At 37.8% G+C, this 15,635-nt stretch overlaps 1 protein-coding gene across 1 annotated transcript in view; it reads left to right on the top strand.

Moving 5' to 3' along the window:
- Positions 1-15,215, top strand: part of LOC139982723 (lysine-specific demethylase 4C-like) — a 38,958-nt gene extending 23,743 nt beyond the window's left edge. Inside the window, exons 10-19 of the mRNA XM_071995799.1 lie at positions 923-1,746; positions 2,361-2,426; positions 3,104-3,267; positions 4,114-4,336; positions 6,387-6,463; positions 7,031-7,195; positions 7,569-7,763; positions 8,159-8,329; positions 8,898-9,110; positions 10,527-15,215. Coding sequence (XP_071851900.1) covers positions 923-1,746; positions 2,361-2,426; positions 3,104-3,267; positions 4,114-4,336; positions 6,387-6,463; positions 7,031-7,195; positions 7,569-7,763; positions 8,159-8,329; positions 8,898-9,110; positions 10,527-10,673 — 2,245 coding nt within the window. The 3' untranslated portion in view covers positions 10,674-15,215. The remainder of the gene's footprint in view (positions 1-922; positions 1,747-2,360; positions 2,427-3,103; positions 3,268-4,113; positions 4,337-6,386; positions 6,464-7,030; positions 7,196-7,568; positions 7,764-8,158; positions 8,330-8,897; positions 9,111-10,526) is intronic.
- The last annotated feature ends 420 nt before the right edge of the window (positions 15,216-15,635 follow it).

The raw sequence follows: 15,635 nt of genomic DNA, 5'->3' as shown, positions 1-15,635 counted from the left end.
AAAATAAGCTCAGTTGACTGACTGCCTTTGCTGCCTGTCCCCTCACCCTCCCTTCACAACCCACCCACCCTCACTCCCTCTTCCTTCCCTTCTTCCATTGTGTGTTAATAAGTCCAATGATGCATAACCATACCGTTGAGTCATATCTTCTGAAATACTTTGTGAAGATACCTCGGTTTCCTCGTGGCTGAGGAATAATTAACACACATTTGGGAGTGCCATAAAATCATTGATCTGCTCAGGGATGTGCGCCCCAGCCGTTCCGAATTCTGCCCAGCACAAATGGTATTTTAAACATTTCACCCAGGCACTATTTTTGATGATTAATTTAACAAAATTTTACCATTATCAAAATATGGGAGAATTCTTGGCACAGAAGTTAAGTGCCAGAATAAGAAATAGATACAGTATCACCATTTGCCATAAAATCATACTTCATTTGCAACAGTTTGTCAAGGAGGGACACCCCCACCCCTTAGACCCCTCCCCCAGGATGTAGATCACACTGCCGCACAAATCCGCCCGGCACTCAGATATTCTTGAGCACATCCCTGTTAAAAATTATGTTAAAAATTTAGTGAAACTATTTCAGAAAGGTATTTAAAAAAGGAAAACACTTAAATATCTATGTGTTAGCTGACTAGAAGTCTTCCCATGCAAAAGTTCAGATAGATTCTCAATGTCGGACTGTCCTAGATTCAAGTCATACCTTACTTGTAGACTACCACTGAACTCTTTCATGAATCATGTACCGTCATTAAATAAAGGTCTTGAATTCGGAAAGTCTCACCCTACTGTAAGTACCCAGTTCATGTTGTCACTGAAAAAGTTAACTTTCCCAATGTACTTATAGTCCATTAACAAATAAATGAACAAACAGACTGATGGACTTATCATTGTTTGTCTTTTTCGTGACCCACAGTCCTGAGAAAGCCTCGAAAGGCAAAGAAATTGCCAAAGTTCATCGCCGGCACCCGGTACACAAGAAAGGGATCAACGGTGAGCTGAAAGTAAAGAAAGAAGCGAAAGTGAAAAAGATCAAAGAAGACCCCGACAAAATCCGAACGAAGAGGAAAAGAGATAAGAGGGAAGGGAAAAGAAAGAAACACCGCCATAGCAGTGAGAGTTCTGACTCCAAAGTGCACAAGTCAATGTTATCTAAGGAGGAGAGGAAACAGAGAAAGAAACTAAAGAAAGAGAAGAAGAGGAAACACTCAAAGGATAAATATCAAGATTGTTCAGTCGACAAGATCCGGAAAATTGGATCAAAGTCTCCCGTCATAAAAGTGAAACACGTCTGTGACCTCTCGCAGCTGGCTGAGGCCGCCGAGAGGGTGGCAGCCAACTCGGGAATGTTCATTCCGTCGGGATCAAATGTGGGGTCCTCAGATATTAAAGTGGAAGTTACTGCGGGGGGCGATGCCGTGCCCCATCACAGAACAGAGACGGCGGTGGTTTCAAACGGTCAGGCAAACAATGAGTCTCAGTTGGGGACCAACATAGAAAGTGAAAACTTTGAGAAAGAACATACTTACAGCAGTCCTTCAGCAACTAGTAAAAGGAAAAAAGCTAACCCTACGATAAGTAGTAGTAGTATATCATGTAATAATAACCTCAGCAGCTCATCGACAAACGATTCCATCGAAAAGAAAGAAGAAAACGTGACGCAAACGGACAGCAAAGTCACAGTAGAGGAAGCACCGGGAGAATCCCCATCAAAAGAAGTGCAAAAAATCACAGAAAGAGGTTAGTGTTCTATACATTAAATTATTCATTTCCGGAGGTGAAACAAAACTAGGCGATAGTAATGGTGTGTTTTTGAGTGTGTGTTGGCTTATGTGCAAACGTACGTCAAGCTTGTGTGAAATTTTTCTCGGCTGTTTTGCGTAAGATGTGGAGTGGCAAAGGTCATTTGAAGTCACCAGTGACCAAAGTATGAAGACCTGTTTATTAAGCTTACTCAACAAGTGCTGTATTGATGATTCTTACAGTTTAGGATTCCATTAATGAATTCTTGGTTGTATTGTTTTGTATCTAGGTCAAGTAATTGGTCAAAATCCATTTGTTTTTAAGAAAAACCATGTTTAACAGGCTAATAACTGAATAAGTTCAGCTGTGCTGCATCTCATTAATTTCTTGAATCCACTCACTTCCTGGTTGTGAATGACATTTCGGTGAAGGCCTAAACTGTCAGTTGAGGTCTGCAATAGTCAAAATCAAAGGAGTAATGTTAAAAAGATATAGGAAGCTGTCTATTACTAGTTTGTGTCCCTGGCAGTCCAAGATATCTCTTATTTTGAGGAAATGTGAATGTTTCTCGATGTAAATATTTTGTACTCTGGTTAACATTCTCTGTCCAGGATCATCCCTGATTCCAACAAGAACAAATCCAGATGGAACGTTAGTCTCAAATACCAGCATTAAAGGTACCGTCACATTGTTTACTTTTTTTAAAGAAAAATCATCCATATTTCTCTTCGAAAATTGTATGTATCAGTGTTTTTCAACTCTTGTATGTTTATTTGATTGAATCAGTCTGATATTTTTGATTTCTCTTTTTTAAAATGGGAGGAGATCAGTTTTAAGGTCATCCAGCAGTAAAAGGAGAAAAGTCAGGGTATTTTATGAAGGATCAACAAAGTTTTTGTAAGTGGGGAGGTGGAGGATGGGGCAGGGTAGGGCAGGATGCCAGTGGGTCCTCGATATTCACACCATTGTTTCTTTACTGTTATGTGTTTTGCAGTTTGTGTAAAGTTAGTAGCTCACATGTCCATCTCAGCTTGTGGAGACAGGATTTAATTGTAAATTACTGTGATTCCATTCAATTCAGTTCAAGTTTATTTTTTCACATGTACAGTGACAAACAAAAGTCAATACAGGTGCTTGGTATCAACATTGCAATAAGCATACATGATAGATAGACACTAGAGGGAGGGTGGGGGGGGGGGGAGGTATTTTGTTAAGCCAAATGACTATGAGAAAGACAAAGCAGAAGAAATGGGAAGAAACTTAAAACAATTTTGTTTAATCGATGAAGAGCATGCATTACTTTTATATATTGTCTTCCACTATGACGTTATATGTCTAATTTTTTTGTTAACAGCATTCAACTCTAAAGAGTTGTCGAAGATGAAAGATTGGGTGAGGAGTATGAACGGTCTTTGGAACATCCAGCCTGCACAGTTTGCCATTGAACAAGTCCACAACCTCTCAATGGCTGACCAGAAACCAGGCTGTTGCGTCTGTATGATTTTCTTCAATGAAAAGGTTAGTATTGTCAGAACGCTGGATACAACTCAATTACAAGTTATCGTTATCGGTAAGCAAAAGCAAAAGATGCAAACATTTGGTTAAAGTTTCTTCTTTCTGAATTTGTGATGTCTTTTCCTTTTCCACAATAGAAAACCTGTCTAAGTACAGTGTAATTGGTACACTAGATGGATGAATAATAGTTAAATTGGTCTGTTAAGCACTTCACTAGCTACCCTAACATGTTAAATTTTAGCAACCAGGTACAGTCGTACTGTGCAATAGACTGTAAGCCTTCACTATTTGTGTATGTACAGTAGAGTCAGAAGTCTAGTTTCAATAACTCTCTCAAGGATTCTACACACACAACTTGATTTGTTTAAGAAGTGAAACATTCAATTCTTAGTATGATGGAACCCTTAATTTTGATGACATTTGTTTCCTCTGTTGTTGATTTGGTAACAATATGTTATCCCATGACTGGTAAGGTTAAATTCAGTCCTTTAAAGGCATTAAAGAAAAAGTTAACTTTCCGTTGCTTGCAAGTGAAGTTCTCTGCTTGTCGCTACAAAATGCAGACAGTAATGAAACGTGATACCTTGTTATCTTTAGCTTCACCTGAGATGTCCATCGCTCTACCGTTTATACACTGTGTTGTGGGTATTGACCGTAGCTGTATGTACTGACTGTACACTAGTGTCTAATTACCGATGGTAGCAAGCTGTGTGTGTGTATTTTCTGGGATCGATGGTGGTGCCTAACACTTCTGTTACACCTCATTGGAAACTAGGTCAGATTACCGGCATTAGACGTTTCTTTTTGCGCCAGTCTTCACACCCTTCAAATAAAATTCTTCCTTGGCAGGCCGACAACTTTGATTGGGGAGATGATGACACTGCCTTCTCCAGCTCTGTCAGTCACGTGGCAGGGACCTCTGAAGACCAAAGATTACGAGTCCTATGTCCTGAGATGTGCTTCGCCTGCAGTAGCGACAACCCCACCCCAGACCTTGGCAACTGGGCCGTGGGCAGTGATGGCCGGAGTCCCATACTCAACTGTGTTTCCTGTAAAATTGCTGTTCATGCATGTGAGTATATGATAGTAACATCATGCTCCTATATGAATCAACGTCAATATACCCTTTGTATCTCACAGTCTATTGTGTCTAGTGTTAGGACAAATTGGCGCTTTATCTATCCAGTGTGCAGTATTATATGAACAACATAAGGTATCATACCTTAAGGTATGCTTGAACAGCAGTTATTTTGTCAGTGGGATGCAGTAAATGTTTACAGCTAAGACATTAGCCGGTGGCCTGGCCGGCCTCTCCCATTTGATTTTTGGACCATGGGTAGAACCAAGAATTGGCAAAAGAATACATGCACCTACATTGCAGCTAGGGATGCAGCCCTCCTCACTGAGGGAACATAAAGTACAACAAAAAGCGGATTAATTTTTTTGAGCAAAGTCAGAAAGAACAAATGTAGAATGCACAAGATTCTGAAGGATAAAGATATAAAAGAAATGATACCATTCTTTGGCTTCTAAGCACTATCAAGTACAGATTTTTTCTCCTTCGGACCCCCCCCCCCACTAGTACACTCTGCCCATACCTCGATTGGGTGCCCTATTTCAATTTTAGCAGCAGCCCTGACCACAGTAAACGTGTGAATATATAGACAACAAACACAGAGCATAGACTTAAAATTTTACCAGCTTTCAAAAGATACTGTGTTGATGTCAAAATAAGCTCAGTTGACTGCCTTTGCTGCCAGTCCCCTCACCCTATCATCACAACCTACCCTTTCCCCCTCCCATCACAACCCACCCTCCCTCCCTCTTCCTTCCGCTCTTCCATTGTGTGTTAATAAGTCCAATGATGCATAACCATACCGTTGAGTCATATCTTCTGAAATACTTTGTGAAGATACCTCGGTTTCCTCGTGGCTGAGGAATACTTAACACACATTTGGGAGTGCCATAAAATCATTGATCTGCCCAGGGATGGGGGCCCAGCAGTTCAGAATGCCGCCCAGCACAAACAGTATTTTAAACATTTCTGCCCAGGCACTATTTTTGATGATTTAATTTAACGAATTTACCATTATCAAAATATGGGTGAATACTTGGCACAGAAGTTAGTGCCAGAATAGGAAAAAAGACAGCACCATTTGCCATCTAATCATTCTTCATTTGCAACAGTTTATCAAGGAGGGACACCCCCACCCCTTAGACCCCTCCCCCAGGACGTAGATCACAATGCCGCACGAATTCGTCCGGCACTCAGGTATTCTTGAGCACATCCCTGTCTACCACTGCAAGTTTTTCATACATATCTCTTTAAAATACACTTACTCTAAGATTGAGGGGTTGCCCATAAAATCACGAAACTGTGTTCCATGTATCGAATTACAGTCCATTGAGAGGTTGTAGATACTTACTTCAAATTAAATTATGTTCAAAACTTAGGGATTCTATCTGAGAAAGGTATTTAAAAAAGGAAAACACTAAAATATCTATGTGGTAGCTGACTAGAAGTCTTCCCATGTAAAAGTTCAGATATTGTCACAGATTCAATCATACCTTACGTGTAGACTATCACCGTGCATTAGCTCATTCATCAATCATGTACCGTCATGAAATAGAGGTCTTGAAGTTTGTGAACCCCCCCCCCACTAGTACACTCTGCCCATACCTCAAATTCGGTGCCCTTTTTCAATTGTAAGCAGCAGCCCTGATCACAGTAGACGTGTGAATTGATAGACAACAAACACAGAGCCTAGACTTCACACGAATTCATAGCTAAGATGTATATATATATATATAGAGGAATCTTGCATTTTCCTTTTTGCTTAGGTATTGTTCTTATGGCTGTTCAAGAACTTTGGAGGTCATCATACTCAATATGTGATACATGTCACATCCATCCAGTGAATAATCTATCTTGTATACCATAGGCTCTCATGCTACTACACATATTATTGGTCGTATTGCTATACTAAGTGCAAACATATATTAAATTATTTTGAACACAAGAACCTTAGTCTTTTGTAACAGACAAAAGTCCAGAGCCTTCAAATTCTGGAACACAAAAGTTCAGCTTTAAATTTTTCTTCCCTGTTATCTGCCTATTTCAGCTTGTTATGGTGAAGACCCTGCCACTGCCCCAGAGGATTGGAAATGCAACAGATGTAAGGATGAAGATTGGCAAGCTGTGAGTTTTAACTGTATACTTTTTACTTTTTTGGGGTTTGATGCTCAATTATATTTTGTTCTCTCTGTGAGTCTAGATTAATATATAACTGCTCCAATACCAAAGTATCATTGGATGCACATTTGCTGGGAGCTTTTCTGAAGGCTTTTGAAGTAAAAGTGAACCAAACTACCATCATTTGCATATGTAATAGAGATGCTTACAACCTTCTGTTTTCAGGAGCTCTATAGCTCTCTTTTTTTTTTTCCCTTTTTTCTTTCTTTTTTCTCATTTTCAACTGGCAGCTAGATTGCATATTGTGAGTAATGCAAGTTACAATCCAAATGGTAGAAAGTTTGCACCCAATAAAAGGCTGGAATGCAATAAAAGGGAGTGTTCAAACCATCGTTGTGACCACAGATATTGATTGTTTGTTTACTGTTTATGTTATTTTCAGTGTTTACAGGGATATTTTGAGTGTTTACAGCTTTTCTACAAATTCTTCTGTAAACTTGATAGACCCTGAAGATGTCAACTTAAAAAATCCATGGAATGACATTTCTTGTTGGTTTCCTTCTTTGGTTACAGGTGTGTTGTCTGTGCAATTTAAGAGGTGGAGCTCTGAAGCCCACCACTACGGGTCACTGGGCTCATATTGTCTGCGCTATGTCCATCACCGAAGTTTCCTTTCAGGACATCAAGTTGAGGTCACCCATCGACGTGACCAATATCTCCCCAGCGAGATTAAAGCTGGTTAGTAATTGTCATTGGCTGTCTTTACTGTGGAGTGTCAACTTTATCAGAGTTCATGAGTTTGAATTAGATGAATATTTATATTAATGAATTATGAATGGAATAATAATTCAGTGTATAATGCTAGGCCGTTCTAGTTGTGACAGAATAAAGTCTACAGAAACAACCCTGTGTATACTCAAAATTAGACGCTTCAAATGATATCAAGATTCAGTATGATTTTGTTACTGTGACAATACCCATAAACACAGAGGAACGCTGTGGAATTTATGCTACAAAACCCAAACAGATTTCCATGGCAAATTTTGTGGATAAACACCAGCAGTAAATACTTTCCAACCTTAACTCTGTTTCTGTTTTTGTTTCTATGCAGAAATGTTACTATTGTCGATCATTCATTAAGACCAGTCCGAAGTATGCTTCTTGTATTCAGTGTTCGGTTGGAAAGTGCGCCCTCTCCTTCCACGTTACCTGTGCGAAGGCAGCTGGTGTCATGATGGAACCTAGTGATTGGCCTTACCCTGTGTATGCAACTTGCTGCAAGCATCCTTTTGCAAACAGAGATATTGTAAGTAATTCTTTCACGTATCCAACATCTCTTTCATTAAAATTGTTTCAGTCCCTTATTACACTTAGGACAAAATTTTTCCATCGGATGGGAAGATATTGCCTTGGCTTTGTGTGCATAATTAGCTCCATCTTTTTCGAAGAACCAAAGTGTTTAGGAAAATATTTGTTCAACTGGTCATAGTGTAATGTGTACTGAAGGAGATGTTATTGGTGGACATGATGGGTATGAGTCAGTTTTATGATGAAGGCTTATATACAAACTATTTGTGCAGACTGTCTTGTCTAAAAGAGGTAGCAAAATAGCAAAGAGGAACAGTCTTACATTGGTGTTGTATGAGGTCAGAATCGGGTAGCTTCCTTGATTTTCACAATGTTTTGGTCATTCCACCTCAGATTCGAAGGGGTAGTTTAAAGGGCGTGTCCACCGGAGAAAGAGTCATCGCAAAACACAAAAACAGTAGATTCTATGAGGCTGAGGTCATCGGAGAACGAGAACAGATGTTCTGTCACGTCAACTTTTACGATAATTCATTCAGTGAAAATCTGTTTCCTGAAGATATCGTGGTACGTATTTTGTTTTTATCCTGCCGAACCGTAACGGAAAGATTGTTTTAAGAAAGTTATTTATGTTAGGTCAGCAATTTTTCCTATCTTATCGAACGGTATTCTTACAGCCTGGTTACAGTTGATCAAAACACACAAGAGTATATGGTTTAAATATAAACACAAATGAGCTAGTAGATAATGATCAGAGCTTAACCTTTCATCACCCAGACACCATGTCATGATAATAATATTTATCACATGTTGCAAAATAAAAATAAAATTGGAAACGTCTCACATTGTTTTTGGGAAACGTTCAAGTTTTTTGCTAGCAAATAACTACATTGCACTGTCTTGGTATATAAGTATTGGATAGCATCGACACCTTTATCAAAATTGAGCTTACAAACGAGTTGCTTTAGAGAAGAGAGTAAGTGCAAAAGCAACTTTGGTGATTGGCTTGGAGGTATCTTACAGAAAACAAAAGACAGTAAAAGTAAACCTTCAGTGTCATAAGCCTTCAAGACACAAGTGTTGGAGATTTTCCACATTTGTCCACATTTGTCCACTTTTGACTTTGTTTTCTTAGAGTCATAACATTTCCAGGGACAGACCACCAGCCGCCGGAGACAAGGTCAAAGTTCTCTGGACGGACGGTGTTGTCTACGACGGTGCCTATGTGAAGGACAGCTTCATCAAGATCTACGATGTGGAGTTCCAAGATGCCTCCGTAGTGACGGTGAAGCGTGAGGACATCTATAGGAAAGGAGAGGAAATACCAAAGAAAGTCAGAACAAAACTGGTAAGGTATACTTTGGTGTTCAGGGATACACGGAACATGGGAGAAAGGTACTTATCATGTTCACAAGGAAGGATTGTGTTGCATTTGTGCCAGTGTTGTTGTTAATTCTGGAATGTGAATATGGAAGACAAAGGGACAACTAAGTTTAGATTCAATCCCTTGAAGATGCTCCTTGCACTTCACTGAACCTACTCAACATGTGCATCTCCTCATTTGACAGCTGAGAGGGTCTGATCAAAAAATTAAAAAGAACCAGAGGAGAGGGAAGTAAGAGACTAGGGTTATGAAAATTCTCTTGCTGACAACGGTTTGGATCGTAAATGAATTTGTGTTTCGAATCAAACAAATCAACCAAAGCAATGACAGCATTATTGTAATTAGTGGACTTAGGCTCATCTTACCTAGCGACACACCTTGTTACCTCAGGCATTGGCATTGCAGAACAGATAGCATAGCATACAACCAAAGTATATAAGTAACATCTATGTGCTCCACAAGTGAGCAATCAATGAAAAAACTGATGATGATGATGCATCCAGAGAATAAATCTAGCAATCATCAGCAGGTTTTTTTCTGTGTTTGGATTTTGTCATTAAAGTACTGATGATGTTAAGGTTCTATGTACAAGCCAAACTGAAAAATTCTCCCCTGTGAATTGATGAAGTTTTTTTTTAATTTCCTTATGGAACATTGTAACGTACAGCAACTTTCTGTGTTTCGTTGAAAATTTTACAAAATTTAACGAGCATTACTCAAAATAAATTTATAACGGATCATAATTAGATACTATATTCTACAGCTTTCTACCAAATGAAGGTTGCATAGATGTCAAGTCGATTCATATTTAAAGTCTCAACTTTTGTCCCCCAGACACTTTTCCATATTGGCATTTATCACCAGGGAAATTATGCAAAATTTGAATATCAAAGATTTTCCTTCATTATTCAAACTTTTGCTTCATGAATTAGATTAGATATGAAATTTGATATACGAGCTAAGGACCTATATTGCTATAAAATGGAAGGATGGTATGGAAGAGTATTTCAAAATATGATCAAAAAGCTTCTTAGAGTAGATGCTTCATTCAGCAGTACCCACGTACTGTGTGGGTAACGGTATCGATAACCACTGAAGCTAGTTTCATCAATGGAAACATGAAAACGACAAACATGGCTTGAAAACGACAAACCGGTTCAACTTACCCATGTATCCAGACGAGAGATACTTTCTGTCCATAACACAACATATATATATAGTGTGAACTGCTCCCAACTCAAATACTACCAAGTAATAACAGACAGCTAGCCTGGAACAAAGTAACACATCTGCATTAGGTTTGCCATTAACATTTCTGAGAGTTCAAAAGTGCGAAACCCTAGTCACGACACTCTTTCTCCTTCTCTTTTCTCGTTTCAGTCCGTAGCATCAGACATGCGCCACCAAGATTTCTATGGCAACCAGGTCATAGGTGAGAAGCATCGTCAGGTAACCAGCCGATACGCCACCCCATCAGCCGAAAACACCGACCAATCAGATAGCTCTTCCTCCGAAATGAAGGACTAGTTAATATTAGTAATTGAGTCATCCATCTCCGTGTGGTTGGTTCTGTTTCTAGATTTTATTTGATGAATACTCAGAGCTCAGGCACACTGTCATCTTTTCTCTTTTTTTTTCTAGGTCTTTTGCTACTTTTTTTGGCATTTTGATTGATTTTGAAGAACTAGTAAAAAAAAAGTTATTCAGTATGCTTAGCAAAATGATATTTCTATCTTTTTTAGTGCAATTTTGTACTTTTCTTAGTAATTTATTCACGACTCTTTCTATTTTCAACTTCAAAGAAATAGCTGTCTAGCGGGAAATTATTACGAGGAGGACAACAACTCCATTGTTGTGATTTAATTAACATGACTAATTAACAAAGGCCAAAATCTTGTCATCTTAATAACATGTCCATTGAAAATATTGCTTGTCTAGGGTCAATTTAAGATTCAAAATAAATTACATTGGAAACATTGGAACTTTTGAATAAACGTCTACTTGGACAGAAGCCAAGAGAAAATTTAAAAAATGTTTCACATTTTGGAATATTAAGTTTATCATTAATTGATAGCTAACTCTGAGATATTGTTGAGAGATAGACGATGTGTTCCGTGCTACCAACAAGTGGGGAAACAGCTGTTGGTTTCTCATTAACAGTTTTGGCCTCTAACGATTTAAGTACTGAGACAATTGGAATATATCTGCATAAAATCATGGTATCAACCAATGGCAGACTGCAGTAGGTTAAAGCACCTGGCGATTGTGTTGCTAATATAATCTTCAAAATCTTTGAACCTTCTAAAAGAAATGTTGACAATTGAGCCATCGACACGCTAGTCCCACAATACTTGTGGCTTACCAACATCTCTCTCTGGGTGTGGTCTATTAGAATGGGGACTAAGTTTCACTGTTACTATAGTTGGAATGGGAAAAAAAAGTGTTTTGCAGAGTTTTGCACTGAATCTGATGTTTAAACAAGTCTAGAGAGCAACCTGCTCCTTTAATTTCTTTCTCTGTGGTTATTTCTTATGTTCCTCATAAACACTGGTAACGTAGCTTGTTAAGTTATGCAAAGATGTAAACCATGACGATACCAGTATCTGGCAGAAGGTAATATCATAAATGGTTGGATTATTCCTCTCTGAAGGATGGATTATTCCTCTCTGAAAGATGGAGGTTCTTTAAGATGCAGCCAACAGAGAGGTCATAACTCTACATTCATTGAGATTAGAAGCCTCAGTTGACATTGGTTAATCTTCTTGGTGGTGTGGAGAGTTAATCTGCCAAAGAAAATAACAATTTTTGATCACGGGGGAAAGATTCATTGTTGTAACACAAAATTCTTGACTGGGCTGAAATGTTTTGTATATTGCCAGAAACATTAACCAGCTTGTAAAACTCAAGTGCTTTTCTGTTCTGGTTAATATTTCCTGATATTGAGTGTTGTTGAGGGTGATATTTACATCAGTTTTTGACTGTTTTTTTCTGACATAGTTTCGTAGACTGAATACATAATATTTAATATTATTTAAAATTGAAAATGTTCAAGTTTGAAGAATGAAAATATAATTTTGAATGCCTAAGCAATAGTTATCATCTATGTTCAAATGTTCAAACTTCCAATATCAGAGAGGTTTCTTTTGAGAACATAGGATTAAGTACAAATGGGGCCAGTGTTAAATCTGATTAGTAATGAAAAGCTTTATTCATATAAACTACTTCTTGTGTAGAACTCCAGGAACCTATACCTTTACTCTAAGTGGGGCTTTCTATCATCATAGCCTTCCACTAAACATGATACATGACATGCTCTGAGTGAGATCTGTGGAAACTGAATATTGAGGTTAACGGTTATCTACTGATTCATCAGCGCAAAAAAACACAACAATAAGTTGATTCACACGATCAATGCTGTGGGGCTTTGTTAAGCAGAGTCTTCTGTGGAATTGGTTTTTTCTGGTTGCAAATTGGAAAACATGGTTTTTTTTTTCTGGTTTGCAAGTTGGGACACATGGTTCCATATTTATCCGGTTTGCAAATTGGGAAACATGGTTCAGTTTTTTCTGGTTTGCAAGTTGGGAAACTGTTCGGTTTTTTTTTGGTTCGCAATTTGGGACACATGGTTCGATATTTTCTGGTTTGCAAATTGGGAAACATGGTTTGTTTTTATCTGGTTTGCAAATTGGGAAACATGGTACTGGCTCTTTTCTCTGGTAGCAAATTGGGAAACATCGTTCGGTTTTGCTCTCTCGATAGTCCGGAACAATTTAAGAAAGTGGCGAGATGCTGAGGTGCACCCTCATTTTATGGGATGGGGATGTTAAGTGCACATCCAGTCATCAGGAATGGGTGCGAGGATTACAAGCTTGTCTAGTTACCGGCTGAACATCCATCAATGGGAGAAGGCTTGATATAATCTGTTGTTTATCTACCTCATCACAATAAATAGGGTTCAAAAGCTTTAATGCTGGTGGCTTTGTAACGTTTGGGAAGTACTAAACTAACAGATGGGAGTCTATCTGGACTAACTGATGAAAGTTTTACCGTTTGCCTCCCTCACTCCCGCTTGTCTATGTTTCCTCATGTGGAAAAAAATCCGTCTTTAAAGCTAGATGAGGAAGAATTGCTTTTGGTATCGTGTGGGTTGGTAATCAAATTTGGTCAATTTGAAAGGTTATGATGATTTCATGAAGTTTCTGCCCAAGAAAAGAAAATATATTACTTTTGAATTTTAAGTTTCATACACTTTGTCCAGGAAAGGAAAGCATTAGTTTTGTCAGTTTTTCTTCTTATTCAGTATTGAAGTGTGCACAATAATTGATTTGAATGTATCTATGTATAAGTTCATAATCGCAAATTGGATTTTCGTTATTTTCTTAACAATGTGGGTAATATGTGAAAAGTATTGTTAATAAAAAATTTAAGAAATTGTAGTTCACATTAGATAATTTTGTAACATTTTCATCTCAGGGAACCCCTGTTGTTTATCGTACGCCAGTTTTATAATACCATATGGTTCATGCAAAAATGCATATCCCCATATCTCGATGGCTTTTTTTTTTTAAATAATCTAATGAGTATGAAGTATGTTCATGCATTGGTCTGTCTCCAACTCAAAACATTTCTAACTCTCTGAAATTGCCATCAAAAGTAAACAGCTTTTTGAATCCTTTAGCAACAGCTTCCATAGCCTAAGTTCTGGTGTACTGAAGCTTAAGTAGGAATTTTCCTTCCATCAATTTATATTGACTTTCTGGAAGAAAGAGAAAAGTAGGGATGCAATTGAATTCAGGTGAAAGTACCTGAGAATTTCATGCTTTTTTATCTGTCAAGTTAAAACAGTATGACATGTTATTTTCTTAACATATAACCTTTGGGTTAAATTGATTTCCATAGCTGTTATTCATTTGTTCTGGTAAATTGCCCAGTATTAAAATACTCTGGACACCCAGGCAATTTGCCGCTACATTCAGTACGTTTGTCGTGTGTGATGATCTCATTCAAAATCTGTTGAAATGTTTCGTAAAGCTCTTTTCGTTTCCAAGATACACACATTTGAAAGTTTGATAAATCTGGGAAATGTATTAAAGACTTGCAATCTATGAGGTGGAGTGTTGGGCTCATCAAAATTTCTTATTTTAGGCCTTAATATAAGTTAGCCCTAGTTACAAGCCCACATGTATCATTGAATAATGTGATGTTCCTCTTTTTAAAGATGACAGTAAAATACTTCAAGAAAGGGCCAAAACCTTGTGTTCAGTGTCCTTGAAACAAAGGTTGTAAAAACAAATGTGTCACATAACAAAAGTAGGCAGTTGCTCTGTTTACATCATCATTGTGCATAATAAGCTAATGTTCATTCATAAAAGAAACTAGAAAAAAGAAAAGGCTTGTTAAATGGTCAGTCTTTAATGGATTTTGATGGAGTTATTTTCATGATTTCTAATACCTATTAGAGTGATTAGGACAATGTTGTTCATAGGCGTCCGTAGAACTTTTCAGAGGCGACAGTTTTCAAGGTATTTTGCAATGGTAAAACCAAGGAGTAACATGGCAATAATCTAATCTATCCATTTTGTTGCAATTTCATTTCTGCAATTCCAATCCTGAGTTGCTGTTTATAAAAAGTGAGAAAAAAAGAGAGAAGAAAACATGACCCTCAAACATTTCTACCCTCTAGTGAAAGGGTAAAATGTAAGTACTAGGTTACCTGTATAAAAGTATGCAAGGATTAGATGCTGTATATTTTAAACATAGTTTGCATAGTGGATACTATCTAGGTCACTGTATTGTTTATTCCTTGTTTATTGTGTATATATACATATATATATTGCCAGATCCTTCCTTTTCTTAGGTCTTCTCTGAATACTAACACATGTTTAATCTGATGATTTTAATGATGTCATCAAGATTCATGTGTATATTTTAATGCATCCTTGAGTGTGGAGTTATACTGTAATATAAAACCAGCTAGGCTGGTTTGTAGGCCAGCATGGAATTTTCTTACCACAGATCAATTTGTTGTTGTTGTTGAAGTGAATAAACATTGACAGTATATTCACCACAGGTTTTTAATGTTTTCCCCTTTTTTTTTTTAGTTTACTAACTTTTGTAGTATATGGTATGGTCCAATTGAAGAATGATTCTACTTTTTAGAGGAGACTTATTAGGGGGGGGGGGATGAGGAACATTCCACCCCTGTCTTAGCTCTCCCTTCTTAGGTCTCCCTTCTTAGCTCCCCCTTGTTAGCCTCGCCCCTTCTATGCAAAGGTTAATTTATGTTGGATGGAGAATGGAATACTTCATTTGTTTGTTATGTGTGTAGTATGTGTATTGCTATTTCTCCCACCCACAAAAGAATGACCACAATGTATATTGCTTATATGTACCAGCACTAGAGTATACAAATCTCAAGAATGCCTGTTAGGAATCATACCAAGTGTCAAGAATTAACTCAGAACCCAAACACCTTAACAGAAACACCTA

Source organism: Apostichopus japonicus, chromosome 2, assembly GCF_037975245.1.
Source record: "Apostichopus japonicus isolate 1M-3 chromosome 2, ASM3797524v1, whole genome shotgun sequence".
Classification (NCBI taxonomy): Eukaryota; Metazoa; Echinodermata; class Holothuroidea; order Aspidochirotida; family Stichopodidae; genus Apostichopus; species Apostichopus japonicus.
Note: the sequence above shows the minus strand (reverse complement) of the source record. Positions and strands in the feature narration are given on the sequence as shown.